The 27,647-nt window shown below is 39.0% G+C and overlaps 2 protein-coding genes across 3 annotated transcripts in view; one reads left to right on the top strand and one right to left on the bottom strand.

Annotated features, from left to right (window-relative positions):
- Positions 1-27,647, bottom strand: part of dock2 (dedicator of cytokinesis 2) — a 142,219-nt gene that overhangs the window by 28,857 nt on the left and 85,715 nt on the right. The gene's annotated exons all lie outside the window — the stretch shown is intronic.
- Positions 955-27,315, top strand: insyn2b (inhibitory synaptic factor family member 2B). Of its 2 annotated transcripts, XM_008420265.3 has the most exons (4): positions 1,427-1,706; positions 15,636-17,516; positions 20,689-20,763; positions 25,465-27,315. In XM_008420265.3, exons 2-4 carry the CDS (start codon positions 15,973-15,975, stop codon positions 25,646-25,648), a joined length of 1,803 nt encoding a protein of 600 aa, XP_008418487.1. In that variant the 5' UTR covers positions 1,427-1,706; positions 15,636-15,972; the 3' UTR covers positions 25,649-27,315. The 2 variants fall into 2 exon arrangements, with proteins under 2 accessions (XP_008418489.1, XP_008418487.1); XM_008420267.3 differs by lacking the exon at positions 15,636-17,516 and having other exon boundaries at positions 955-1,706.

The raw sequence follows: 27,647 nt of genomic DNA on the forward strand, positions 1-27,647 counted from the left end.
CGGGGCTATTCTAACATATGACTGATTAACGCACAATGCTGGCTCTACATGAAGGACTGCGGTCCTGCTCTAAGTGACCAGTCTAGGTCACATTTTAATCCATGATACTCCTGTTTTTAAAAAGCAAACCAAGGCATGATGCTGCCACCACCGTGCTTTCATTGTTTGTTGGGGGGATCTTATCTTTTGCATTGTTTGCAGTAAACCACAGAAATAACTTCTCATTATTCTCTTTTACAAATTTAACATCTTCCATTAAAAATCAGATTTTTGGAGTTGTGAACACGTTCTTTCCCCAAAGCTGCAGCTCCTGCAGAGATACTGACAGCTTCTTTGTTTCTCAGATGAATGGTCTGATTGCCTCATAGCCCAAGCCTTTTTCAAACTTCTCTACTTTATCCCTGACTTGTCTGGTGGGTTCACTGATGCCGTTTACTCTCTCATGTTCTCTAACAAACCTTCAAGATGTTCACAGAGCAGCCGTACGTTTACTAAATAAATATATACCATATTAACTAATTAAGTGACTTCTGAAGCCGGCTGATTTCACTGGATTTAATTTAGAGTTTTCAGTAAATTATTGGGTTTTTGTGATAAGGTTAAGAAAATGTGGACAAAGTTGAAGGGATACAAGTAGCTTTGCAAGAAGCCGCGGCATTCAGAAAAATGCGTTCAAAGTATGTTTGAAATTTTAATGGAAAAAACCCCAAAAAACTAAAGATCTATTTCATAATTCAGTCTTTTACGATGCAAGACAAACGAGAAAATTAATTAGCAATCAGAGAGTTTCTGCCACACTGAGAAGACAAAGTAATCATCATTACGCATAATTTGAGGCTGACGCGGTGTTTACTTTTACCGTCTTTTTCACTGTCAGAAGAAAGTGATGTCATCCGCAGCAGGAATGAATGTTGGCACAGACACACGATCAGATCAAAAGCAGGATGAGTGGCAGGAAAGGCTAAGGCAGAGAATTAGGTGTGTGTAAGGAACAAAGATAAAAGAGGAGAACCGGATGGTGATAAGAGGTAGAAATGGGGCAAAAAGGAGGCTAGAGAGCTTTAGAGAACGTATCAGTAAACGAAAGTAACTAAGTGAGCAGTAGTAGACTGTTCAGCCAGAAAAGCAAGTGACCCAAGCAACAGTGCACATTTCGGTGTATGCATGTGTGTGCGTGTGCGTGCGTGTGTGTCCTGGCTCGACTCCCAGGAGCAGACACTTCTGTGCTGCCAAAGTTTAACTGGGTCCATTCTCGTGCCACGGTTGATGTAGTGAACTACATCAAAACTACAGCATTCCACTGGGATAAGTCTCTAATAGGGCATACCATGGAAAAAGATTGAGTCAGAGAAGGGGTTCTAATAACAGAGCGACAGGATTTAAGAAAAGAAAAAACAGATATATGCAAGAGTTAATGAGAAAATTGCAGTAGGTAGAAGCAGAGATAGAAATCGATTAAGGAGAGGAAGAACGAGAGGGAGGTAGAGATGAAGAGAGAGAGAGAGAGAGGGAGGGAGGGAGAGAATCACTGGGCTCCACGAGGATCAGCAGCGTCAGAATGAGACGGGGAGAGATAGAGAGCGGTAAAGAGTCAGGAGAGGAGAGGAGAGAGCGCTGGCGAGGAGTAAAGGACTACCAGCTACAAGAGAGACACACCAAGAAGGAGGGAGGAAAAGCATGCTGACCAAGGAGGAGCACAAGAAACGGTAAGTGACTCTGAAACAAGAGCAAAGAAAGCTGTTAGAGAATATTACTGAGTGTGGAGTGGAGTGTGTATAGAGGAGAGACGGCATAAAAGCTTACAAGGTACTTTTATATCCAGGACTGTATTGACCCTCTCAGGAATATTCCCCCGTTTCAGAGCACTTCATTTAATATTAAAGACGCTGGCTGGATATTTGAATGGAGGGAACTGGGACTGTTTGGAAGCAGCTGCAACAGTAGGAAAAATAAATAAATCTGCACTGTACAACTAAATAGCAGAAAACACTGTCTGACTTGTGTCTGTTTAGTTTTTATAGTTTTATTGGTCTATTTATATTTACAAAACCTGTATGTTGAGTTTAAGATGTGCATTCGTGTGTTTTCATTAAGAAGGTTACGTGATCACATCAACACTGAGCTTCACTGTAAGTATGTAGGAATGAAATCACATCCATCTGAAACAGCAGGATGTGATGCATATGACTGCATTGGTTTCCGTTTGCGTACAGTGTTGCTGCGCTCAGCGGGTGCTTATTTTTGCATGTTCTATTTAACAATACAAATGATGTTGCTTTTAGCTTTTATTGAGGATTCTAAACCTTTATGTGTGGAAGTGTGTGGGTGTGTGTGTGTGTGTGTGTGTGTGTGTGTGTGTGTGTTTCTCCTAATTGTTATTGAAAGCCACTGAACTGGTCGTCAGGGCAGCAGGTGTAGCTTTAAAACCACTGGTGAACTCTAATGTGTCTGCGATGTGTGCGGTCTGGGTAAGCCTTTGGCTTTGGAGACGTAAATCCGGTTAATGTGGCCCCGTCACAGCAACGTGTCTTCCTTTCTTGTGTCCTACTAATGTAAGTAAGTGAATCCTAATGTTCAAGTTATGGTTGGAGCACTTAGCAGCTACTGTTGACGTTAGGTCAACCCAAGGTAAATGCACTCAAATGATTTAAACAGGACGATGAGTACATTATGAGATTCATGCGAATGTACTGCAGAGACAGTCTGGATATATGACCTGTGACCCTAAAATGTCTGTAACCTTCTCAGTCAGGAGAAGTATTTCAAACAGCTCCTGATACAGTATGAGCTAAAACATTACAGCACCAGATTTTCTAGACTTGTACCAACGCCGTGTGAAACTGAAAAGTGACAGATTCCTTCGCTTTCTTTCGATTGTTCTAAATTTCCTGACTTGCATGATGTGCAAATCCAGAATTTGCTGATAATCTGTTTATCTGCGCAGCGTTTCCTCTGACGCGCGCTTCTGCAAAACCCCTAAGAGAAGTACTTTCCCTAATTCTCGAGAGCTGTCAAAGTTGTTTTGCTTTTGGATCAAATTCTCTCTTTCTTTTTACTCCAGAGTTATTTGTTGATTGCTGCAAAACGCTCAGTCCCAAATTCACTTTCACGCCTTCAACATAAATATTCACTGAGAATTATTTTATTTTTTTTTAGCAAAACCGATGTTGGATTCTTTATTGAGGCGAGTTTCACTCTTCCATGTACAAACATCTGCTGTTTGTTCATTGCTCCAGCACAGTTTAATGGTGCTGCAGCACACCAACGCCAGTAGAGAAAACTGTAAGCGCTTCTGCTGTCATTGTGGGCTCTGCTTACAGTTTTGCCCAGAGGACACACATTTTTATCTGAACATTTCCTTGATTTTGTCCATTTAATTTCTAATGAGACTTTTGATGCTGACTGTTGCTGTAATCTTCCTATTTTCTGACAGAGTCTCTCTTAAAATGTTCAGTTGCACCAAACATGTTCTCATGTTCTCAATCTGATTTTTTTAGGCCGAAATCTGTTTTTTTTTTTTTTTTTTTTTTTGGTGCAACTTGCTGATTCTGATTTTTACCGATATTGATTTTCGACCCAAAGGGCTGCAACATGTCAAGGAATAAAACTAATTAATGGTGGAAATATTTTTAAATTGAGAAAAAATAATAATTAAAAAAAAATTATTAAAAGATAAAAAAGATCAAGGGATTTTTTTTGTTGAATTTAAAAAAGTGAATTGTTGTTTGATAAGTTTATATACCAGAAAAAAAAGGTTTGGGTTTGAGATGAGATGTAATTAACAAAATGATAACCAAAAAAAAGAGAGAGAGAAGTTTTTTTATAGACCTGAGCTGCTGATTATTGATTAGAGGAGTTCAAATGAAATAAACATGATCATTCTGCTCTGATGATGGGAATATTCCAATAACGGTAAAAAATAATCTAAAAGTAAAATTATTAAGTGATAAAAGGATTATTCAAACTTTTATATATCAAAAAGTTTGTTTCCTGTCACATTGTTTTACTTGGTTTACGTCAATAGTATTCAATATTATTACAGTTCTGATGTTACTGAAGGTAAATGATATATTTTCTAATTATAAATGAGAGGTTAACTACCCGTCTATTAATAAAACACCATCAAACATAACAGAGAACAGATTGAATGGGAAATTTAAATCTGAATAGTTTAATGCAAATCACACCTGACAAACCTCATCAGTAGGTGACGACATTAAGCCTGAATTTGCTTTCAGTCCGTTGCTTCTCTCCAGAGAGTGACGGATGATGGAGAGAAAGAGCAAATGGAGGTTAAAGGAGGACTGACAGGGAGACAAGGTGGATGAATAAAAAAAAAAAAACTGTGCCATTGTGAGTGCGTGTGTGTGTGCGTGTGGTTTGTGTGTGTTGCCAGAACTTTAACCGCTCTGTTAGCCAGAAAGACTGTGATAAAGTGACGAGACACAGATGAGATGCAGGAAAAAAAGAGAGAAGGGCTGGGAAGTCAGGAGGGCAGGGAGATAAGAATGAGGGGGAGATGCTGGTGTGGTCACCATAGATGTATAAGAGAAGGTAATAAATCAAGTGTTACTTTTTTTGCTCATTTTCTAGACTGCACAAAGAAAAAAAAATCCTAGAATTTGCTGATAATCTGTTTCTGTGCAGCTTTTTCTCTGGTACAGACTTCTGATGAAATGTTTAAGAGAAGTTTTATTTTCAAGAGTTGTCAAAGCTACAAAAGCATAAAAATGAGAAGAATGAAAAGCACTTAGAGAACAAAACAGGAGAAAAGCAGGTGAAAATATTCAGAGTTGAGATGAAATGGAGGAAATAATAAAAGTATGGTTTATATAAAAAAAAACAACTCATCACATCTGACTAACCACTGATAAGGGAGTGGTTTGGTTGTGCACCTGAAGTCGGACATTTTGTTTTCCCGTATTACCTCACTGGAACGGTTCCTTCACTATATCAAGCTCATCTCTCATTGTTGGATGTTTGGTTGGAAATAGCTCATAAATATTCAGCTTTCTGTTCGTTTCTCTGCTCTGTTGCTCAACCAACACGGCACATAAATTCCTCCAGCCAGCAACAAAACAAATGAATCAGACCACTAGACGGATTTGCCAATATTGGTCTCTTTTTCTAAATGCTCTTTTTGTTTGTTGTCGGGAGTCTCTGAGGGTTTTTCAATTGAAACAGCGCACTGCTCTTCAAGCGATTCTATTCGTAATTCCATCTCATAAAAGGCGGCTAAACAAGGCTCTGAATCTGTTATAAAACTGATGATAATGAGTTTGTTTGTGTATCATTATAGAATTAGCATACTGCAGCATTAACCTTTGACCTGTGCTGGAACATTGGATTCGATGACTATAGACGAGTTATTTATCATGTCAGATATGCAACATTTTGGAAATTATTCTTTTCCAGTAATTTCTCACCACTTTATAATTTCCGAGCAGATGCGAATATGAAAAACAAGAAGCAGTCCCTCTCAATATGTCTCTCTGTTTTTTTGTTTTTGTTTTATTTTATGGATGCTGCTAAATATAAATACATACACAAGATCTTTAGAAGGATGCCCAACTGGACTGTTTGTTCTAATCAGAGGATTTCTCAAAGAAAAATTTACATTTTACTTTTTAATTGGCTGCAATTGTATTTATTTTCAGCTTTTATGCATACCAGTAGAACAAACAACAACCAAAAAAATAAATAAATCATATCAAACCCCCCATGCACATAGAAGTTTATCATTTTACTGCGGAAATTACCACACAGACATAAGGGGAGCAATGGTACGTACACTCATTCACTTATTTGTTAGACAAATAGGATTAGAGGACCCGAGTCTCTGAACACTCATTAACTTCTTACGTTGCATGTTGGACTATAAGAGTCTTAGAGAGAGAGACGCTTGCATATTTTACTATCTGTGCTTCACAGAGACAGCCGGCTCTTGTGATATGAACATTAACCTTTTATGGCATCTGGCTCTTCACTTAAAATGCTGATTAAAGTGCACTGTCACTACACAATACAGCTGGACGCAATTAAAATGCATAAGAAACCAGCTGCAGAAACGGCTGAGCCGGTTTCCTATTTCTCTTCAAAGACAGTCACCAGATTTGTGCTTCTGCGAGGCAAAACAAAATGCCACGGCGTAACACTGAAAAACAGACGAGATCAGCAGCCGATTACAGCAAGGAAAGCAAGCAGCGATCCAGGATCGAGAGCATGTACATGCTTTACATCTGCAACGTTGCCCACAAACCTGTGGCCGAGCCGGGGTTCGTTGCAGGAGGGATTCTCGTTATTTTTAAACACCAAGACACGAGCAGACAACATCAGAGGCAGAGTAAATACAAAACACAGATTTTTAAATCATGTTTTCATGTATTCAGGGGTGGGGGGAAAAGCTCAAATCAACTTGGTTCTGTGTGAAGAAGTAATTGCCCACCAAATCTAGAACCTCCTTGTGCCACCATTGGCAGCTAAACCTGCCATGAACTATTTGCAATATCCGGCAATGAGTCATTTACACACTGTGAGGGAACTTTGGCACCATTTTCTAATAGCGTTTGTGCTTTTAATGCCCCACTGCAGGGTTTCCAAGCATGAAAGGCAAGTTTAAGGTCATTACGCAGAATCTCAATTGGATACAAGTCCAGACATTCACCAAGCCATTCATTTCTTTCTGTTTTTTTAAAGATTTAGTGGGGGACTTACTGGTGTGCTTTTGATTGGCATCATCCTGCACAAGACAGTTTAGCTCAGGGACCTTGACGGATGGCTGCATATTTTGCTTTGTGTTTTTCTGATGGAGAATAAAATTCATGGCTCAATCAATTATGGCTAATTATCCAACCCAGAAGCATCAAAGCAGTCCCAGACCATCCCACTACCACCACCATGTTTGACTGTTGGGATGATACTCTTTTTCTAAAATCCTGGATAAGTTGTTTTTGCTGTATAAGATTTTATATTTATTTATTTTAGTCATGCATCCTTATCTTTTCAATCACACCCTTATCTTTCCCATTTACATTTAGTTTTTCTGTTGGAACTCGATTAAAATAGTCAATTGAGTTAATTGCAGGGTCTGTAAATCGACAGAATAGGCAATATTTTCAATTAAAACACAGATTTTGCTAATAAAATACTAAACAACAATCAACAACACCAACACAAACATTTTTTGTTCTTAATCTAGTATTTATCCATATATTTTTACCCAATGACTTATTTAAAGCGATAAGATTTAGATTTTGTACCGGTTCTTCTGTTTCCTCCTTAATGAGTCATTTATATGCTCAGAGCAACTCTGACTGGCTAACCATTCCTGGAAATGTTTGCCTCCATATCACTGTGTCTTCATATACAGATAATAACTCTTAATGTGATTCAGTGACAGTGACTTTGCCTGTCAACATTTGTTTGTCATTTGATCCTACAATTAGTGTAATCATAAAAAAGCATCAAAGAAATGTGTAGAGACACAAATATTTTTCTCAGTACTGTAGTTTGTTCCTTGTGCTTGTTAGAGCAAGCTGAAGACATGTTTAGCTTGTTGAGGAATGGCTCCATCATCACTTGCTGTAACAAATTTTTCTCACAACACCCTGAAGTCAAGAATTGAACCTGAAGTCCTGCTAGAAGTGATGAACCTCCCGCTGGGCTCTGATCTCAGCATCATTGACTCAGTGAGAGATTACAATAAGACAGTCTGAAGAAGTGTCGCGACATCCCAGGGAGCTTGGAGCATCCTCCCAATATAGTTGGACATGTTTTAAAGGCAGGTTGTGATGCCAAAGAGTGACTGGATTTGGATTCACATCGTTGAGGCATGCTTGTGTTGCTGATTACCTTCTAACCAGTTTCCAAATTATAATTACTGTGGAAAAAATCTTCACGCCAAACTACTTTGAAAATATATTTTCAAAAAGTCAAACTGACTTGCAATTTCCTGGACAACTAGACAAAAAGAAGTTTACTTTCCAACTAACTGAATGCATGATGCCTTTTGTACTAAAATTATGTCATACAGCAGACGCCAAGTGTTAGATGGGTTGAGGAACCACAGTCGGGCGCAGATAGCTAAAATCTGCAAATACTTGAGGCTCAAATGCCTATTACTGCCTATTTTAATAGTTCAAACACCTCATGTGCCTTGTATCACCTCAATATGCATCAATTTGCACAGTGGAAACCATCTTAGCCCTCACACAGGACCTAACATCTACAGTCTTCCTTTTCTCTGCTCTTGGGGGTACAGCCAATCAGCAGCAAGGAAAATGAATGGCCCCTGCTGGATTGGCTGCTATGTAAATGTCAGTTGAGAAAAGGACACATTTAGATTTCAGGACACCAAACTGAGGACAGGATCATGGCCGCAAGCCTTATTCAGATCCACAAAAGGCTTGTGGAGTGAACTGCCACCTCTGTGAATTCCCAAAAGGTGAACATCGCTGCCCCACCCTTTCTCCTAATCAAGCCAATGTTTGACAATTGATCAGAGCCTTCTCTCCGTTAATTTATGTTTCAGCAAAAATATTGGTGTCTTTGAATAAAACAATGTCCCAAAAGATATGGCCTAATTAATACATATATGGGTCACCAGACACAAAACCAAACTTCTCAAATGGCCATTTTAATCCCCAACTACCTACTGGGGTTTTTATAAATCCTATAAAAACCCCAGTAGGGGGAGTGGAAAGGAGAACAGACGACCAGTTTCAAATCCAGGATTCTAGACAATTTACTATGATGGTATAAAGAAAAATAGACACAGATCTGTTTGTCTGAATGCTCCAACTGCATGAGCTGCTAAAGGAGAATAATAAACCTCATCCTACTGACAACCACAGTAACATAATGCATTAACAGCAGGGACAACAATATGTTTGGCATTGCAAGCATTGCTAAAATCCATTTATTTTTCCCTCCACATTGAATAAACACACTGACTCAAATTAAATGTTGGATTTCTCTGGATAATTCAGTGCAAGGTTCTGCTGCAATAAAATATTTTTTTTTTTGCCATTTAACAGACCTTTATCAAATTTGTCTGTGTCTGTTATGTGGCAAAATTGACAAAGTTCCCCTGTTGCTTTCAATTGCGACCCAGATAAAGGGGAAAAATTGACTGCGCAACCCAAACTGCAGCATGCGCCGTGTCTCAAAGGGCCAATATCTTGCTGTGTTTGTTCTGTTCTGGCGGCAAGTGGGTGAGAGATAGTTACTGGGAGAAGAAGTGTGATTACAGAGCAGCAAAGCAAAATCTCAGTTACCGTAACACACAAACGCACGTGCCGAAAGCCTGTCAATCGGCCGCTGAAAAATGAGGCTCACCTTGAAATGACAGGGGGACTCGACTCGCTGGAGCATTCACTGCTCTGTTGCCGGAGCATTCACTTCTCTGTTGCCGCCGCAAAGATGTAGGTGCGTGCTCACACACACACCCACACACACGCATACACACGCACACACACGCACACACACACACACACGCACACGCGCACACACACACACGCACACGCACCCCTACACACACGCGCACACGCACACACACACGCACACGCACACACACACACACACACACACACACACACACACACACACACACACACACACACACGCACACACACACACACACACACACGCTCAAAGACCACAGGGCCTTGCTTACACAGGCCGTTTTGTAGACAGTTCTTTAAAAATGCAAAGCCACCAACTGGTAAATTAAACTCATTGTGTTTGCAAAGCGATGTCATAAAAAGCAGCGCACTGTCAAGATGCTCCCTGTGGCGTTTAAAGGCTGAGTGATTCTGCATGGAAGGAAACAGATGCTCAAACATACTTGTGGTGTGTATTGATTTCTGGCCAGCACATCTTGGGTTTTTTCTTTCCCCCTCTCTTTTATTATTTTTCCCTTTGTGCATCTCTATTATCTGGTATTTTCTCTGTATTATTTAATGCTAGCCAAGTCTCATGGATTAAAATACACTAGTGAAACAGGCCGATCCTTGTCTTTGTTTGACAGATAAATGCAGGATGACACATCCAGTTTACCTAGTTTGTGACTGCTCTTCATCTGTAATCCTTCCACCGCCTTTCAGCTCCCCTCGTTCACCTCCCCGAAGCCCACCTTCATCCTACAGCTGACAGTGTTTCCTCCCCTTCTCCTCCCTATTCATTTAGCACAGCACGAGGTGCAGTGTAGGCGAGAGACTAAGATTAAATATAGAGACGGAGGGAGGCGATAGAGAAAAAACTGCGTATTAGAGACAGCATGACAGAAATGGAAAAGGTGGCTGTTGTGCGGAAAAGTGTGACAACAAACACAGGTAATGATGAAAGAGTGACAGGAGGATCGGGGGTTATCTAAAGGGACTTAAAGGAGTCGCAAGTAGAAAGGCGGAGAATGACAGAGGAATGAACACTTATTTCTGAGGACATGGTGTCTCTTTCTGCCTGACAGCCCTCGGGTCAGAGGTGAAGAGTGAGACTTGAGACAGACACACGTAAACAAACGGGCGCACACACACACACACACGCTCTGGCTGAAAACAGAGAAAGAGAAAAGGGAGGTGAAACTTTGCGGGAGAAAGGGCTCCGCTCTCCTGTGAAACTGCTGAAGCAACGAAAAAAAGCAGCGAAGAAATGACATTCGACTGAGTTAAGCTAAATCTTACAAAACTGTTACCCATTCACATATCCAAAATGAAACACAAACTTGTAGCTCTATTTTAACGCACCTAACCCTTTTCCCTCAAGTACGCACACAAAGCCTTCTTCTGTTAGCAATCATCGTCTTTTTTCCCGCTGGATAAATATCATCTGCAGATTGTTACTGGCAAGCATCACATCTCAGTCCTTATCTCATCCACCCAGTAGTTTTGGATTGCTTAGTAAACAAATAACAAAACAAATCTTTCTACAGTAGATCTCAAAAGTGATGAGATTGTTTTAAAGGTTCTCACCTTCATTGTGGCCCTGTACAATCAAACCATAACTTCAACAAATCTGTTATGTGGAAAATATAAAAAAAAAATCAAATCAAAACTAAATTCTGAACACGTAGTGATGAAACTAATGCCTTTGGTTGAATTAGACTGTCTGTTTAGCCATGTAATATCAATTACGATGAATTTGAATAACCTGCAATAACTCCTGAGCTTTAGCCATAATTTGTAGTGAGGTTACAAAAAAAAAATGAAGATGACATGATTGTACAAAGTTATCAGAGAAAACAAATTAGTATTAGAAATATATACCATAGAACTCTTAAAAACAAACTATTTAAAAATGTGGGAACATATCCTAAAAACTGGAGCTTTCTCTAAAATTGATGAGAATAAACAGAAATTGGTCAGGGAGGCCATTTTCATATGATCAGCAATGGCCTTTTTGTACATCACAAAAACTTGGCTTGTGCATCCTTTTAAGATCCACTGTGACTCTACAGTGATGTATTCTGGCCAAAAGCCTCTGCAGTCTATTGTTAGAGAGGGATCACCTTGATTTGCTTTAATCAGCTATAGAGAATCTCGAAGCACTACTTTCAGACAGTTTTATGGAAGACACGGCGAATCATTGACCACAATGTGACATGCAGCTAGTCCTACTCTTGAAAATCAGCAGGTACGGGATGCAGAGTAATGCAGACTGAGCTAAACTTACACTGCTCCCTGTTTTGTGGTGCTGCCCGCCCCCAGGGTACGTAAGCATCCACAATGAAGTGTATTAATTCAGTTTTAATATTTAATACTGCACTCTTGAATGAAAACTGAAAGCCTAAAGAATCTGACACCATTTGTTTCACTTGCAGCCAAAAAAAAAAAAAAGGAAAATAAAGTGCCTATTGTCATTCTGTTCAACACCATGGAGACATCAGGCTTTCAAATGAGTCTCTAGAAATCATGACGAGGCGTTGGTATGGAAGGATGCGTGCACGGCTCTGATTCTGAATACATAAGAACAATTAGAGTATCTCGCTGCAGTCAGAGGGAGTTAGGTGAAGTCAATTAATCAAAAAATATTTGCAATTACTGTTGACTGTAAGACCTCGAAAACTTCTTGAGGTTATTTGTGCTCCCCTTACGACAATGTTTGCTTACTTCTCTCAATAACGTCAGAGAAAATATTTAACTTTAAGCTAATGCGGTAATTGAAATGCAATGAATAAAAAATTGCTTTGTCTTATTTATAAAAAGACACATGAAGCAGTGTAAATTGATTTTACATTTTAAATATTTAAAATGAATGATCTGGTTTCCAGGTTGTTGTTTTTTGCTTTTTTTCTAAGTGATTGTATGAGGTTTTATTATTTGACTAATTTTTTAATAATTGAAATCCTGAAACTGTTTTTATACTTTTGACTTTAATTGAACAGACTATAAAAAAACCCACTATATGTAAAAAACATATTTTGTCAGAAATTTCTTAGACTTATTGCAAAACTTAAATGATTTACATATATTATGATTATATGTATAATCATATAATGTCTCTGTCACTCTCATTATATTAAAAATGGAACACCGCCAAGCATCAATTTCTGTCTTAGATTTTAAAATATTACACTGCTTCCTTATTAGCTCTGTAACCTGAGCATCTCTGCTGCAATGTTTCCTAATGTTGCATAAAACAAGCTATTTTCTTTATTTCACAGGATGCGCCTGCAAATTTAACATCAAACATGGCCTGTTTGAGATAGTGTTAGGATACTGAAACACTGATGGTCGAACCCAGAAATCCATAAAAATTCACGCACATATTGCATCTACAGTAAGATTAAGACACCACAGCACTGATTTGCAAGGCTGAATTTCAAATGACTTCAAACAAATAAGTAGTTTGAGCTCTCATCCAACTTTATAATAATGTCTGAGGGAGGTTAATATATAAATAACCAAACAATGCCTCTAAGTTTCTGCTTCTGTGAGCGTTGCTTTTGAAGTTGGGCAAAATGTAATAAATCTGAGCCCCCTTCTCTTCTTTAGCTCATATCATATGTTTCCATCTGTCTGTTCCCACCACTCTTCATCTCATCTGATCCTTCTGTTCTTCTCAAACTCTTAAAGTTGTGCTCATAATTTTGGAAAATGCAATGGATGTTTTTTTATTACTTCATCTTCCAGCACCTTGATTAAACTAATAATATAGCAGCTATTAGTTTTCCATTTCCTCTAACAGCACAGCTCCCCTGTTTAAGGAGGAATCAACAAATCTCTTCTGCATATCATTATTAAATCATAATGTTGTGCCAAAGCAACTCTTGTCTTCATGAAAAGATTGCCCTTGGTGGAAAAAACATCTCAAAAGTACTAAAAGACAGATAATCTGGATAACTATGGTTTTCTGTTACAGTCCAAAAAATAACTGGAATGACTTTGTGTTATTTAGCAAGTAATATGGGTAATTTAGCCTTTCACAAGAGAAAAAAAAAAGAATTCACTTTCCACAGTGACATCTTTACTATGTCAACAATACATTTATACATGTAACAATTCCAAACTTAATGCTTATTTAGCAAGTTAAATAGTTACAAACTAAATATTTAGGTCTGTATGTAGCTCCTCTTCAAGAGAAATCGTCTGAAAAAGAGATTTTTTTTTTTTCTGAACTAAGAAAGTCCTTTTAAAACTTGTGACTCAACAGTGACTTGTCTGGTATACATTTTCTCTCTCGGTTGATCTTCTTTCTTGTCTTTTACGAACGTGTGCATAGTGCCAGGTACTGTGCAAAAGATCCTTCTTGAATCCTGTCTTCATTTTCTCAGCAAACATAGACTTTCAGAACATTTAAGAAAATGTTCTGAAAGTATGCTCAGTCCTAGTGACCCTAAAGCTGAGCAAAACGAGTCAATGTGGCCATTTTGGTTATCAGAAAATAATCAGGATCCTAAGTAAATAATAATAGAAAAAAAAATTGCAATTCTTTAATGAAATTATTTTTTTCCTAAAAATTCCAATTGTTGGCAACGTTCAATATGCAATGATCAGAGGAGACGCACAACAAAGGGGATTTGTTTTCTATCATAAATTTGAATACATCTTGAATGTAATAAGGATTTTATTTTATACAGAGTCAGAAAACTAATGTTCTAAATTGCCAATTATACTAAGAGCTAAATTTGTCTAATACCATGATTCAATTAACCCAAATGAAAGCTCCCGAAACAATTAGGTTTCAATCACTATCCAATGCTCTTAAATACAGAACCAATTCAATATGGACAGTCAAATGACCTCCATTTGTTTTCTCAATTAGTTTATGGTAAGAAAGCTAATGTATTTTCTCCAGTTCTGTTGTGGCCCCACACAAAACTGAGTTACCTTTCTGAAATCTGCAATAAGTCATATTGTTAGCTCCCTAAATGCAGATTTTAAATAATCAATCTTCCTGCACAGTTGGGCAATTGGCTGCACTGTTGCCTTGTAGCAAAATAGGTCCCGGGTTCAAATCCTGGAAAGGGGTCTTTCTGTATGGAGTTTGCGTGTTTTACTGGTGCCCTATGTGACTGTGGGATAGGGACCAGCTGTCCTACGACCCTGAGGGGATGAGCAGGTATAGATAATGGATGAAAGGATGGGAGGTTCCTGAACACAAACACAAATAGAGTTTGGACATCTAATGTTTGCTTTTATCGGCCTGAACAAAGTAAAAACATTTGAGATTTAAATTGACCATAGTATTGTGAAAAAGAGGATCCAGAAACATTGTCCACTGCTTATGAACTCCAGTTAATGGTTATTGGTGACTTTAATCTATACCTTAGTGGGTGTTATGCTGCTGTAAGTACTGACTACTCTAAAGATAAATTAATTTTCTCTCAATACTTTGTTTTACTCGCATCAGAAAGGCAAAGGAAACCTATATAAGACTGAAACCCAGTGAACTCTATCATCACCAGCACATTTTGGGGGTTCCTAAACAGACAGTCCCCTATCCTTGACTATTCCAGATTACCATTTTTTGTTTCCATAAACACCACATACATATTTTGAGGTACAACGTAAGCTATAAAAATAAATATTGAAGCTCTATTTCCTATTTATTTTAATCTTTATAATTTAACTAATAATTGATAAAAACAAGACTCCACTTTATAGTTAGAGTAAAAACGAGGATTAAGAAAAACATACTCATACTCTCTTATTCCCATGAAGTCATGAACACCAAAACGCAAAAATAAATTTACATGGACAGGAACACAGGCAGGGGATGATTGCGAGTCTCTTATTTTCTAATCCATATTTGATGTAATGTATTGCAAGCAGCACATAACTCACCATGTGATAAAAGACTGCATCTATAGGAAAATGTTTGTCAGATTTATGAAGGAGTCAGGCATGTTTGTAACCACTGTTACTTTTGAAGTATTCCAAGAAAATCTTCACGTTTTCTCAAATTAAATGTAAAAATTTAGAACAGTAAATGCAACCCTCCTCCTTGGTTATAAGAACCCGATAGACTTCTATTGATCTGGTCAGTGGGATCATTCAGTCGCAGTTGAAGCTTTTATATGGTGCTTAATGTGCCTAATGTCTATGTCTTCTAGCCAGTCTTACCATTCATTACCTCTGCCCTTTCTTTTATTTCGCTCATTTATTTCCTTTCTCTCTCTCACTTTCTTTTCTGCTTAGAACTAATCAGGAATGCCCAGAGAAGTCATCGCCTGCAGGCCATTGGTCAGAAAGTGAGAAAGACCCTGACAGAGATGTCCACTCAGAGTTGACTAAACTTCGAAGGAGATCAATAATGAAAGAATCCCCAGAGTTTATTGGATATTGAATTCCTGTCAACAACTTCTATACGGAGCTCTTTTCATCTGCCACTGCAACACTCGGATTTATTTCGGTAAACAAAAGCTGGAACGTCTTTCCTTTCAGTTGGATATAACCTTGCAGAGGCTGGCTGATGTCATCGCTTGCCTCCATCCCTTTCAGCTCCTCCGGGGGCTGAGCCAACCTACAGAGGAGTATGGGCAGGAGAGTGGCGGATCCAACTAATCCGGTGCCTGCGCTGGGAGTTCCTCTGGCTGGGGGGCGATGGGGTCCACTTTGCAGCATTGGGGTGCAGACATCTCCCAGACTGCGGACTCTACCCTCTATCAAACAACGCGGCAGCCAACAGACCACCATGCATCAGTCCCTCACAATGGCGACAGAACAAGCACTGGCAGCGGACACAGGAGGAGCAATCAGAAGTGACAGCAAGAGCCTGCCGGTGTCCAAAGAGACGTCTCAGAACGAAATCAACAGCCTTACGCAGGACGACATGGGGTCACAAGGGTCGGGCAGTGGAGTTTATTGCCAGATCAGGACTATACAAACAAACCCCAAGGACAAAAAAGATAAAAGGACAACTCGGTATATAAATGGGAGTGTCGTAGCTTCAGATTTGGTGGGAGGAGTTTGCAGTGAATCTACAGAAAGCAAGGAGCCAGCCCAGGAAAAGAGAAGGGTGCAATCTCTGCGAGGGGAAGGCCACCGCTCGGTGTTAAAGACAGCAAGTGTTTGTTCAGCTGCACACACCACCACCACACCTCGGCCCTGTCGGACAATGGCAACCTCGCCGCAACGTCTTTGTGTGACGTGTGGGAGGAGACGGTCGCAGGTTACGCAGTGCACAGGTGCATGTCGCAGGAAAGCAGTCAATCAAATAACGGCAAGTCAAACTTTACCTAATCCACCACGGAAAACATCTGTAGCCCCCGCCCAGTCGAGAAAAGCCTCTGCTGCTCTGAGTTCTCAGTCTTGCTCCAAAAGCACAGACAGAGCCAACCCACTGCAGCCCACATCAGGAAAGGCTTCACAAATACCCCAGCTGTCCCACACCATGCCAAAAACACACAGTTCACAGTTCAACCACACGGCACATAATCATAACCAAACAAAAGACTCAAAGCTGCAGACAAGGCCACATTCAGCAGACTTTACCTGTTATAAGGACTCAGCCACACAAACATCGGAAACACACACACACTCCAACACAGACAGAACGACAGTACTCACACAAAACGCAGAGGCAAACCAAAAATATCCAACAGACAAACAAAATCACAATCAGGGTCAAATCCAGAAAACTGATGAATCAGTCTGCAACATTTCTAAGTCTCAAATGCCTTCCCCTCTCAGTGACTCAAAATCCAGCAGCATCCCACCACTCCCACCAAAACACTCTCCTATGGCGGCCCATTCTAAACCGACCATACGTGCAGCACACACCAAAAGCCAAGAGGCCACAAAGTCACCCAAGCAATCCACGGATCGTACAAAACTCATGGACACAAAGCAGAAGAGCAAATCGTTTGACGACAACACTCTGCCTTGTAAGACTCACATGAAAGCACAATGTAATGGGGCACCAGGAGGACTTGTAGATGGACAGGGAGTGAATGTGCCACCTGGGCTGGAGAGGCAGCTACAAAATGTGGAAGAGAACCTTCTGTCCAATCAGGAGAAGATTAAGGTGCTTCTCAATGTGATTCAAGACCTGGAAAAGAGCAAAGCTTTAAGCGAAGGGTGAGTGGAATGAGGCTGTAAAAATACACAGCAAGAAGGGGGAGATAAGGAAAATAAAAAGAAATAAAAAAAAGGTTAAAAAGAAGAGCAAAAGGATATAGAAGGCAAAAATGTATAAAGACTGGGCCAAAAAAACAGAAAGGGCAAAAAAAGGAAGAGATGGAGTCAATAATAGAGAAAAAGAAAAAATTAAAGGAATTCACTGCAAGAGTGAGTGCTCAAGCAAGAGTGGGGAAGAGTGATAAAAGAGTAAATATAGGAGGCACAGATATTGTCGAGGGAGAGCAAAAGCCTTAGAAGAGAGTATATTTGACTTTTTATGGCAATATATAACGTCAGGCTTTCAAGTTTTTGTAATAGCCTTTAAAATTTTAGGTCTGTAGAGAATAGTCAATATGTGTGTGTGTGTGTGTGCGCGTGTGGGCGTGTGTGTGTGTGTGTGTGCGTGCGTGTGCGTGTGTGTGGGTGTGTGTGTATGCACATGCACAAACTAAATGTCTGAAGCAATCCTGCAGAATCACTTACTTGTTTACCTTTAATCAATATTAGCATCCTTACTTCTCCCTTGTTCTTTCCTTTTATTCGCCATTTAGAGCAGCAGCCGCAGCTCAACAATGATTCCCCAGCAAAGCGCAATAATCCCTTCCTGTTTATCTGCAAATTCTTGATCCCTGCTGTTCAAATTGCTTCATGCAATTTGTTTATCTTCCACCTCAACATTTTAACTCCATTCTTAGTCTCAGTTCTTTCCTGATCTGCATTTTTTTTCACAGTTCCACATATGAAGCACATCTCCGTCTCAAAGCTGTGAATAACTTTACTTCTCATCGATTTAGCCTCTTTACCATCTGCCATAGCATAGAATGAGAATTTACTGAGTTACAATTGGCTACCACTTCTTTCAGAAGATGAAATTGAGCAAATTGTGTGTTCAATTAATTGTTCAGCACTGTTCACCTGTGTATCATTTGCATAGCACAGTCTTAGCACAGTGTTTTAAAAAAAGAAGCAGATTTACCTTGAGGGAATCAGTCTCTATTTTGACAGATCACTCCTCTATGTAAATCTACATTTGGTCCTGACCAATCTTCTTTGCAAATCATCAACTGGCGAAATGGCTACATCTTCACCTTTTCGTGTACTTAGCCCATTTTCATTGCACGTCCTTCTGGTTAACAGATGGGTTTCTCCCAAGACTAATCCTTATAAGATTACCCTGCAATTAATGATTAAGCTGCACAATAAGACTCCTAAACCTAGTGTTTAAGCTGTCTTGCCCTGTCTAATATCATGAATCGGTGCACTTCGGTGTGTCTGCGTATATGTGTGTTTGGTTAAATTTGAGATTAGCAGGCAGACTGAGACAGAACGATGGGAGCCAGTGGGACACAAAAGGGGGGGAATTGAGAGACAGATAGACACGAACAACCGAGCAGAACCACCATGTTGGAGGGTCTGTGTCTATCTGTTGCAGCGCCAGCAGTGACAGCACTGCAAGTGGACTGCTGTGATAAAAGCGTCATTTGAGCTTAAAGGTTACTGCTGTGTTCTGCTTCATGTACTATTTTCTTTCCGAAAGCAAATACTTCAGTGCAGTTGCCTTTGATAAAAGGTTGTTGGGAGGAAAAATGATGCCAGTGATGCCGTTTCTCGCAAAATAACTGTAATTAAAATGTCAATTTTATCAGCATAAATCAGCTACTCTTTCATCTAATCAGTTCAACCAAAGGCCAACCAAAGCATCTCAGCAAAACAAAGTCTTTTAATTACACGGCGGTGATCATCAGCTTAAATTCTCACACTCTCTGCCTCTGTGTCCTTGTTTACACTTAAGAGTTTGTGTGATGATATTTAAATATGTTTATGTTTAATTCTTCGATTTTGTATTTTTTAGATTGAACTAACAACTTTAAAACAAAAAATAAAATCAAGATCTGCATTTTATGCTTGTGCCATTTGTTAATGTTGAAACAAGATCTACCAATGTTCTCCAAGTTAGAGTGCCTAGACCTTTCATCCCATTGTTTTCAGTTATTTAATAATTCCAGTTATATTGCCAATGCATTAAATATTATCATAGGAAGTAATAAGAACTAGGACATGAGCAGTCTTCACAATGCAACTTTTAATAGTGATGATGAATTAATGAAAAATGTGTCTTTGTCAAGCTCATGATAGCATAACCTGCTTCCTTCCACCATCACCATTTTGTTCATCTGTATTGCATTAAAAGACAGCATAAAGAAATGCAAATCATCAATATAAAATGTTAGGTTTTTATAAGTTACGCTTTTGGCACCACTGGCCAACCAATGGAGCAAATGACCCAACCAACCACCCCCCATTTTAAACACTGTAGAACTTTGCAGCGAGTCACATTATGTAGTTGGAGATTGCTTAGACCATTTCAGGTCTGCAACGTGTGAAGGCATGAAGGAAGCATGCTGTAAATATCTGTTGCAGAACATGATGGGGGGGGGGGGGGAGTGTGGACTGTGGGAGGGATTACAGCTTTGCAATTTTTCAAACTTTTCTGATACTACAGCATATGTGACATAATCATAGCTAACACTGGCTGCCACATATATTTTAGAACATGCCAAAATAAACAATGGTCTGAACAATACATTAATGACACAAAAAAGAGCCACTATCACAAAATTAACAATTTTACCAGTGACGTGGCACTATTGTTATTTTCTTTAACACTATGACAGTCTGCACCAATGAAAATTTACTCACCTCAACATTCTGTATGCTTGAAGTGACTAAAGCAGCAAAACAGCTGTCCCTTTATTCTAAACTGACCAGCTAATAATTGCTTTACCACACAAAGGCAATCATAGACAGTTTGACTTTCTCAAAATGGATCGCTCATTCATCAAAAGCACCTATTCATGTAGGTGAAAGTGTCAGTGTCATCAATATGATAGTCAAAAGGCTTCATCATGTTTTCATTATGACAATTGATTCATTATGTTTTCCAATTAAAAACAAACGTTTTAGCAGTGACATCACTCGAAAATACTCAAGATGGCGCTAGACACTATAGTCTAAACTTAAATAGGAAAATACTGCAGGAAAAACTTTTTTTTTTACCATTGTCAAACACAGCATGCTTCATGTTCTTTTTCCATGTGTTTATGTCTGTTGACATGTGTTGTTTCTGCAGTCGCAGCTCATACAGAACTGGCCAAGACATAAACAACTGCCCTACCTGCCAGAAGACAGCCTGCATCATTTACAGGTAACCGATACAAATCAATGAACTGAACATATATTACATCCCAAGACCTGAAAGTTTTTATTTTAGCTTTTTAATTCTTCACTACGCATCTCTCTCCAGTGTCTCATTGCATTCCTATGACTAATTAAGTTTTAATTTTCAGATACAGGAAAAAAGAAAGTTATGAGTTCACTAAAGTGCTACTCGATGAATGCAAGCTGTGCGTTAGAGGGAGATACTTTATCCAGAAAAACGAGTTTTGTGGATAAAGGTAAAATATGGAGGGATATAATACTGTAGATGCATCTTTCCATCTACAGCCATAAAACATGTAACTCAACTCTCAGCTAGCAAAGAAATATAATTATTCTGTCATTTCTGAAGCTGCTCATTAACGTCTTCTGTGCTTTGATCTCCCTTCACCTCCATCAAATCTTAAATTTCATTCACATGTTTTTATAATGAACATTATTCCATCTGTTCCTCTTTGGGGCACTCTTGACACCAATATATTTACAGAATCACAGCAGGTTTGAGACAAATGCACCTAGTTTGCAATCAAAAGAACAATTTACTTGCAGGTCTGGATTCCCTTTAGGACTTGCAGCATAAATTATCTTTGTGTTTTTATAAAGTTGCTTTATCTATTTTATTATGTGCCTAACCCTGAGGGCAGTGGCACGTGTCTGAACACTTTTGCTTCTGTATTGTATTTGATTTTGAAAACCATTTACTTCAGGACAGCACAGGTCATTTTTCTTACATTTATTTTCCTTTTCCAAAATAGCTTCTTTATCATTGATTTCCTTTCTCTGTTCATACTTTTCTTTATTCATTTTGATCTTTCGCTGCAGCAGAACCCTTTTCCCAATGAGTCATAATTAGCAATAGGGAGATGGACAGTTATATGATATGGATATACAATTAGAAATACGAGCTACATTCGATAAAACATACTTGACCTTGGAGAATTTGTAAATGAATTACTTGGTGATAAAATAATGGTTTAATTAGCATTAAATCTGAAACCATTAGCTTCTCCAAGACAGCTAACAGCTTAGGTTTCTTTTTTTTCCCCTTCAGACATAAAAGTGTATTTTGCTGGCTTAATTTCCTCAACCAAGACAGAACATTTAAGCATCAGAAAGACTAACCAACATCTTTTGAACATAAATTAGGATGTAACTGCACTTTAAATGACACATTTCACTGAAATGGAAAACACACAAAAAGCTTTCGTATGCAAATTTAATCACGACTTCCAGAGGCATTTTCACAGACGGTGAAATGGTAATAAATTTGATAAAATCGCATAAAAAGGTCGGGAAAACAGCTCTTAGGAAACTGCTAAATGCACTGAGCGCACAGTCTGTCCACTTAAGAGAATATTGAAAAAATAAATAAATATGACACAAGAAATTACTGCTTAAAAACACAACAAAATTTGGTTGTTGTTATGTCTGCTTAGCTGATCGGTCTGTCTTGTGTTGAACATATGTAATATTAAGCAGGTGAGTTCCACTTCGCTTGTAGACACACAAATTTAAAGTATGTAAACGCTGATCAATTCAAGAAAGAGACAAGTCACTTTAGTCAGAAACATATAAAAATTGCTCCCATATGCCCAATAATGATTTTTTTCCTTGGTATTCATTATTATTGTGCTTTCTTCTTCAGAGAAAGAAACACGCCTCCTTATTTTAGAAAAGTCAAATGTGCAATTTCTTTGAGAAAACAGTAGCAGCTTTATTCAGAGCAAAAAGGAAAGTACATAGCAGAATAAACCTGCAAGCAGAAAATAACTTGTGTTTGGGACATCCATCTATATGATTTCCATTGGGCAAAAATAGGGCTTTGACATGGACTAAAGGAGATCATTTACAGCTGTCAGTTCTTATGAATCTTTATGATGTGAGAAAACCAATCTCACCCATAGCATAAATACACATGTAATATATACAAGCTCTTCTGCAAACCTACCAATCAAAGTTTTACTGTCACTTTCTTCTTCTTCCTCAGCAGCAACATACTGCGGAAACATAAATTATGTATGATCTCCATACACCCGAAGCATAAACCTGTTAACCCTTACTTCAACCAAACTGCTAAATATTTAAGATTTTCCCAGTATTTCTCAAGCAACACAACATTTGAGATTAGAATATTACATCAGATCAATAAAAAAACATGTCAATACACCAATGTAAGCTTAATGAAATGTATGTTTAATACCTGTTTAAGGATTTTTTTTCCCCCCTAAATGTTCTCTAGAACTGACAAGCAAGCCTCGTTGAAGGGCATATTCTAATTTAATAAGTACAACTGTACTAAGTAAAGAAGGAAGACAAGTTAGAGGTGTAACAATAAATCCACCTCACAAAATGAAACATTAGATAGTATAGAGTAAGGAGGAGATGCGACTTTAGCCAAATTTACTTAAGGACTAAAAATCCTCTGTTTACTTAAACATAATAAAGCTTTCATGAATCACAATGAATGTTTTAAATTATATCTGTGCAGTGGAAAATAACTAATTTAGCAGGAGTTATAAAGTGGTGTCTATATCCTTAAAAAACACTCCAAAACAGCTCTTTAGTTTCGCACAAATGGAAACCGTAGGTGTTTTTGCCCTGCAGGCTGACCCAGCTGCAGTAGGCCTGGCCCTATTGTACTCCAACCCTGGTGGCGTTTGGATTAAGCAGAGTGTCGCCCCGAAAGTGGGCAGGGATGGTCAAATCAAATTAATTCCTGTTGAAGTTCCCGAGGCAGTCTTACAACTTCTCCTCCTGTTTGCCGATTGGCCCGGTCACAAATCCAGAGACAGCCCGAGTCAAGGGGAGAAAGTCCAGAACGTGTTGCAAACAAGATTTATTTTTCAAGTTGCACAGGAAGGCAGTGGCCAGGCTACCGTCTCGCTATGAAGTCACACAACATCAGCTCCTACATAGCACGTACTTCTCTAGATGATCTAAAACATTCAAATGTTGAAATTGATCAGTGTTACCATTAATGAGGTTTTAACGTTGTTAGAACTGATTAAATGGACAAACTGACCCACTGCCAAAGCAGTTTTTTCAGGGCAAAACAAGATTGATGATTTGCAAACCAGAAATGCCAATTAAAGGAGTATTATAATAAAAAAGAACTAAAAGCTCAAGTTTTCCTCTTTGTACTCTGTCAAATGAAAGCATGAGACCATCCTCATTTTAAAAAAATCTAAAAAGTTTTTTAGTTTAGAGTCAAATAATCACAACAAGCTAAAGTACTAATGTTACAATTAGCATGATTTGTCAATTCCTTTTATGCAAACATATGTTGCAGCAAAGGAACTGGCAGATCTTGACCAGTTTCATCCAGTTTACTATTTCTGTACAGCACTTCTGGAACACAGTGGGTCTCTAAAGGCTTTGTACTGCATAAGAATATATGGTTTAATTTCTGAACAGCAAAACGACTTATGATATAGTGTGGCCAACTAAATGCTGGTCTGACGATGCACTTCCTGTACTATGTGTGGTATATCATCCATGAATAGTATCTGTGTGTACTGGTAGTCTGTTTATTGTAGATATCAATTTTTATAAAGACATCTCACTTCCTCTGTGCCCAGTAGAGCTTTAACTTCTTTTACTACTAAATTATTCCTCCTTCCTAACTCGATCACTAAGTTCTCTTTAAGGTGAGCTTTTGCTTGTCCATATCTCTGTTAGCACTTGTGCTCCTCTATTTATGTTTTTTGTTACCTATTCTGCAGTGGGTTTTGATTTTATTTACTCCACATTACCTATGTTACTCATCCCACAGCATCACTTTTCCTCATTACTTAGCTGTGGGATGTTCAGCAGAGCAGCGCGTCTCTGCCTTTATGCTGAGTGTTTCTCAGAGGGTATTTGTGTTGTGGCATTCGGATATAGGAGAAGGGAAGGATGGTTAGTTGTATCTGCTCTCTCTGCCTCATCATGTGCCTCATTAACTCCAGATGCCAGGCCCCATTCAGCTCCACCCCTTTAATCCGGCTCAGCACACAGCCGCCCACACACAAACACCGTCGCCAAAATGGAGCTGGAAGCTCATAGACTACTACATTATGACCTGCAGCAATGGACACATCAGAGAAAGAGCGCGCAAGAGAGAGACGAGAGAGGGGAGGGGGAACGAGAGCATAGAAAAAGAAGGCCAAGAGGGTCTGCTTTGAACACTTCTGAAGAGCAAAGAAGTTCCTCCCTTACTCCGTCCTTAAGCTCCTCCATTGTGCAAATGTCCCCCTCTTCTCTTTTTGCAGTCCCCCTTTTCATTCTCCTCCCACTCTCACCTCACCAGTCTGTGATCTACTGGTGCATGAAGTGCAGAAGAATACTCTGGACGTGAAATGAGTGCTGAGTTAAGACCTGCTCGAAAGCACGGGTGTGTGCAGAAGGTGCATGCATCCTACGTTAAAGGCACTGTATGATTTCAAATACAATTTGCAACCCCTTTTAGTGCACTGTCAGCATTTTGCCGCCATATTTTCAACTCACAAAGGCTCTCTCTTACTTTGCTGTTTTACGTCTCTTAATATCTCTCATTTAATCTTTTTCATTTTTCCACAGTTTAACTGCAATATAATTTTCAGAGAAATAAATTCAGCTTGAATACACTGAATCCTCAAAATGTAACCTTTTCTTTATTTTTTCCTTCTTTTTTACTCCTTCCTTTCCCATTTGCTCCGTCTCCCTCCTCCAGCGTGGAGCATGATTTCCGACAGCAGGAGGGACGCTTCCAAGGGGTGATTGAAGCCCTCGAGGGTGAATACGATGTGCCTGCGCCAACTCAGACCAAGCCCACGCCAGCTCCATTGTCGTCCAGCCGCCCAAGCACCAAGGCACGCGTCAAGAAACTGCGCAAGAAGTGTTTCTGGTGGCTCTAAGAGTCGTGGAAATCACAAACACCTTCCTGGGCAGCAGGTGTATAAGGGAACTGATTATATATATATATGAACCAAAATATTCTGCTGCAGAGGAAAGCAACGTTTTTCATATGGATGTGCTGAGAGTTTTATCAGATTCAGACTGAAATGTTCTTTCCAACAGTTGCCATGTAAATTGATTTTTTTCCCCTCCACAGCTGCTCATCCTAAGGCCTGACAGAGTCTAATGGTAACAATGCAAATGAATAAACAGAGATGGGAAGGAAAATAGATTGCAATAGCCACAGAGATTTTTCCTCAGCCACAGAGGATGACCGCTCGGGATAATAATTAAAGGACTTCATGGGATAATTTCTCAACTACTAACTTGCAATTAGAGTAAGGATGCTGTTTTTGAAACCAAAGCTGTAGAGGATAATGAAGAAAGACATGGGGACCTCTGACATGAAACGGCTTGACTGGCCGACTGAACGCATGGACAGATCAATGGGCTGTCACAGCAATAAGCAGAAGACTTGATGCTAATCCGAGGAATTAAACCGCCTGGAATATTCATTTGGAAGTTCTGAATTGTGAATGTAGCAACACTTGAATCACTGGAGGCATGTCGTCGAACGCGAGCCGACGACCCATCTGGAAACCGAGCGCTTGCTCAGTGGATCAACAGCATAGAGGAAAATGAAAATGCACCCAGAATACATTAAGAGACAATGTGATAGGTAGTTGTTGAAAGACTGACTGACAAGTCTGTGTCAGATAATTAAAAAAAAATCTGTCGACACTGGCTGACAGAGTGATTGATTCTCTCTCTCTCTCTCTTATTTTTCATCCAAAATGGAAATGTGTTCTGCAAACTCAATTTCTTTTCCAAGGAGTTTCACAAACTGTGCATACAAATGCTTGCACAGAAACGGGTTCGTGAGCACCAACTTACACCTCCAACAAACCACACAAGAAATAACTTCCCCACATGTGCATGCATAAAGTCCATATTTATTCCACTTCCGATCCACACCATCAATCACTTTGCTTTTAAAACCTAGCCAGCATTAATAATGTAGAGCCGTATCATTATTTATTTAATTGGAGCCAATTTGCTGCCATTCATTTAAGATTAAGAGTCAAATTAAATGTCGAGGTCTGAATTTTCCTGAATTACTTAACTTGCACAAAAGGATTATCTGTTTATGCATTTAAATGTTTCTCAAAATTTATAATAGTTTATAGGTGGTTAAACTTTCCATAAAATTTTTAGGTTGTTCTTTTTTTTTTTGAGAGTTTATGACACACTTAGTAATATCACAACCTACCTAGAAAGAAACACATAGCAGTAAAATCCTCAAAAGCTCTGTGTTGTTTTATCCTCCATCATGAATGTAAAAACAGGGCTATTTTTTTTTTTTGTCTTACACTAAGACGCTTGCTCCCCAGCCATTGAGGGCATAATCACTAATTTTACAAAGGCCTACTTCAGCATCCTGTGGCTGACAAGTTGCCACCAATTAGAATCCCGGATGACAGCACACTTACTAATTATCCAATCTATATCCAGAACGCCCTGTCATAGCATTTTTATAATCTGTAACTTCAGTGCGTGAGCTCCAGCAAAGCCCTTTCCTCTGATCTTCCACTTGTATGTCCAATAAAAACGTGTATTTTGAACAGAAGGTGCTGTGACCATGCTTTGTGTTTCAGAATGACCATGAATGTTACATCTCAAATAAAGGAAAGGAGTTTTTTTTTTTTTTTTTCAGGTAAATATTCAGACAAAACAATAAGAAGCCATCCTTCATTAATATATGTAGAGACAATTTATAATTAACAATCTACACCATTCCATTAACATCAGTATTCTATGCTTTTCTAGTCTAAAATGTCTAGAGTTCTGACTTTATTTGTTAAACTATTACAACAAAGTTCCTAATACAGTCATGAAAGATAGTGCAGGCTTTTGACATAAAACCGATGGACGGACGACATATTTAGACTTTTTAAAAAA

The sequence above is a fragment of the Poecilia reticulata genome, chromosome 10 (assembly GCF_904066995.2).
Source record: "Poecilia reticulata chromosome 10, P_reticulata-male-v2, whole genome shotgun sequence".
NCBI classification, from domain to species: Eukaryota; Metazoa; Chordata; class Actinopteri; order Cyprinodontiformes; family Poeciliidae; genus Poecilia; species Poecilia reticulata.

Excerpts from the sequence above, each read along its gene's own strand:
- insyn2b (XM_008420265.3), top strand. The coding sequence starts at position 15,973 with ATGGGCAGGAGAGTGGCGGATCCAACTAATCCGGTGCCTGCGCTGGGA. Across the intron at positions 17,517-20,688 it reads AGCAAAGCTTTAAGCGAAGG|TCGCAGCTCATACAGAACTG; the intron begins GTGAGTGGAATG and ends TTGTTTCTGCAG. Across the intron at positions 20,764-25,464 it reads ACAGCCTGCATCATTTACAG|CGTGGAGCATGATTTCCGAC; the intron begins GTAACCGATACA and ends TCCCTCCTCCAG.